Genomic DNA, 2374 nt, shown 5'->3' on the forward strand with positions numbered 1-2374 from the left:
TGTCTGTGTCAAAGCTGGACAGGTCTTGGAGAGGGACAACGTCCTCTGGTTTGTATCCACGCAATATCTTGGCAACCATGTGGTCTTCTCTACTTGTATTAAAAATGTAGCTGAATCCTTTGTTTGTGGTGCTTAGGCTCCAAGATCCGCGATCGAAGCGCGCGGTCATCTTCTCGCAGCCGTTGGCATGTTGGGCCCCACCACGACGGAAGGAGTGCGACGTGAGAGCAGCTGACACACCGGCGGCAGGGGCGGCGCGATCAAGCACACTGTTGACATTGAACAGATTGTCGGGGCCGAAGCAGTACGATGAGGAGGAGGAGCAGGCGTAGCAAGACCGGAGGTTGACGGTGGTGCGTTTAGAAGCTCCACGAACGGAATGTTAGGTGAAAGTGTTGTCGGCGTTTGCTGCAATTGGTCGGGAAGGTTCCCGATGAGAGATGGGCATGGTGCTGCTTGGACGGAGAGGGTGAGAGCAACAGCGAGCAAGGGGCACGCTGCAAAGTCGGCGTCGGGGAAGAGGTACAAGCTTTGTTCTTCCGACGTCTTCACACGGACCAATTGAAGGAGGAAGACATGAGCGGCATCTATGGAGATGTTCCGCTTCTTGATCATCGACAGGTCCGAAGTTCGCCCGAACAGGTACCAGAGTAGGCACAAAAGAGCAGCATCTTGGTAGTTACTCTCAGAACATGCATTGACATACCGATACATTACCATTTTTTAAGTCAGCCTTTGTACATGGTGGGGCCTTTGCTACGAAGCCACCACCATCTCTTTTTAGACAAAAGTTATCTGGAAGCTTTCCCATTTTAAGCAGCCGCGTTTTTAGCGAAGCTCGGTGCTGAGAAAATTGCTCTAGAAGCCAGATTTTGGCTTGGTGATAGCACTGCATTGCAGTGTTTCGTGCCAGCAATTTACCCTTCTTTCCTCCACTAAACGCAAGATACATTCCAAACCTATCCATGACGCACACAAAGCTCTTCCCACTCTCATCCGCCTCAATACATTTGTTTACGTATTCCTTCTCAACATCCTCACCCTTTAAGAACTTTGAAAAAGCTGCGACAGCAGTTGCCTTAGCCCGCAATGTGTTGCCAGGTTGCAATTCATCTAAACCCATCGCGAAGGTCCGATACAGAGGAACATGAAAGGGATACGTCTAGCACTTGACAACTAGATGAACATACACATATTTTAAAGTTTTATCGGACTTGATACGTCCAAGCGAATGGCTTGGATGACTCACCTAGACCTACTACATTCGATTAGTTAAAATCATGATTTATATTAACTGTGATTGGCTGGTGATATTTGCTGGCAGATATTTAGCAGTATATATCCATACAAAATTTAAGTATGGTCCGATAAACCATGTACTGATCTTAGAGAAATGAATGTGGGAAAGTGTCGCACCATTCCAATGGAATCATGAGTTCGGATTGAAACAATACATTTTGCATCTTTGTGATACCTGTGCGAATCATCGGCTGACAGCAGTTTGATCGTGAATAGCGTCCGTCACCAACAACAGAATCAATAATCAAGCAACAGGCGTGGCTTTGTGGGATTTTGAATCGCTCTGCGCCAGCATTGTACCACGTACAAGACAGCGCATGGGAGAGTGTGTCTTCACACGAGTAGTCGAGGCTGTCCTTGACGTTCTGGAACTTGAAAAGTCGAAGCAGAATGCCGATTTTCCAGCGCGAGACGCACTCTTCTTTCCTCTCTACAGCCACCTGCAGCTCACGTAGCATCTGCGGCGACACTGAGAGACCGAGCGTAGTGATGATGTTTAAACACGCCTTCCGCTTCATCCGACAAGACAATATTCGGCGCTCCCCAGTCGTTCATTCCCGTCGAGCACACCGCTCCGTTCGCTTTTAGCTGATCGGCTAGTGCAAGAGCTTCAGACGTGAGTCGACTGTAATCTCCAGCTGCTTCATCCTCGGACGCAATGGCTTGTAGGTCTTCGTACGCAGGTTTGCTCATCGTCGCATCCGACCTAAAGGCGCTGAGTTGAAGGAGAACTTTCCGACAAGAACAGACGCATCCAGAACATCCGTCATGCATGACCGAGTCGAGTTGACTGTAGCTGAACTAGGGGTCCGATAAAGAACTAGGCGGTTGATACGTAGCCTGTAGCTCCGAAGATGGAGATCAGAAGTCGCGGAGCGACCACACAGCGTCCGATTACCGCAGTCACGGCGCTGATCTCTAGCAGTCGCAACTTGGTAGAGCGACTGTGTTGACGTCGCGATCGACTCCGTTGGGGTATCCAGACGAAAGCTTTGACTCTGTCGATCCATGCTCGTCTTGACTTGAGTGCTTGCGAAGCTGTTGGCGCTTGTACTACGCAACCCTCTCGGACTAC

General features: G+C 49.5%; 1 protein-coding gene across 1 annotated transcript; it reads right to left on the minus strand.

Annotated features, from left to right (window-relative positions):
- Window positions 1-1636: 1636 nt before the first annotated feature.
- On the minus strand, window positions 1637-2104 carry PITG_10752 (uncharacterized protein; the record flags this gene model as incomplete). Its single annotated transcript, XM_002901537.1, has 1 exon — window positions 1637-2104. The coding sequence occupies one exon, from the start codon at window positions 1990-1992 to the stop codon at window positions 1747-1749; it is 246 nt and encodes an 81-aa protein (XP_002901583.1).
- Window positions 2105-2374: the final 270 nt, after the last annotated feature.

Source organism: Phytophthora infestans, genomic scaffold (assembly GCF_000142945.1).
Source record: "Phytophthora infestans T30-4 supercont1.20 genomic scaffold, whole genome shotgun sequence".
Taxonomy (NCBI): Eukaryota; Oomycota; class Peronosporomycetes; order Peronosporales; family Peronosporaceae; genus Phytophthora; species Phytophthora infestans.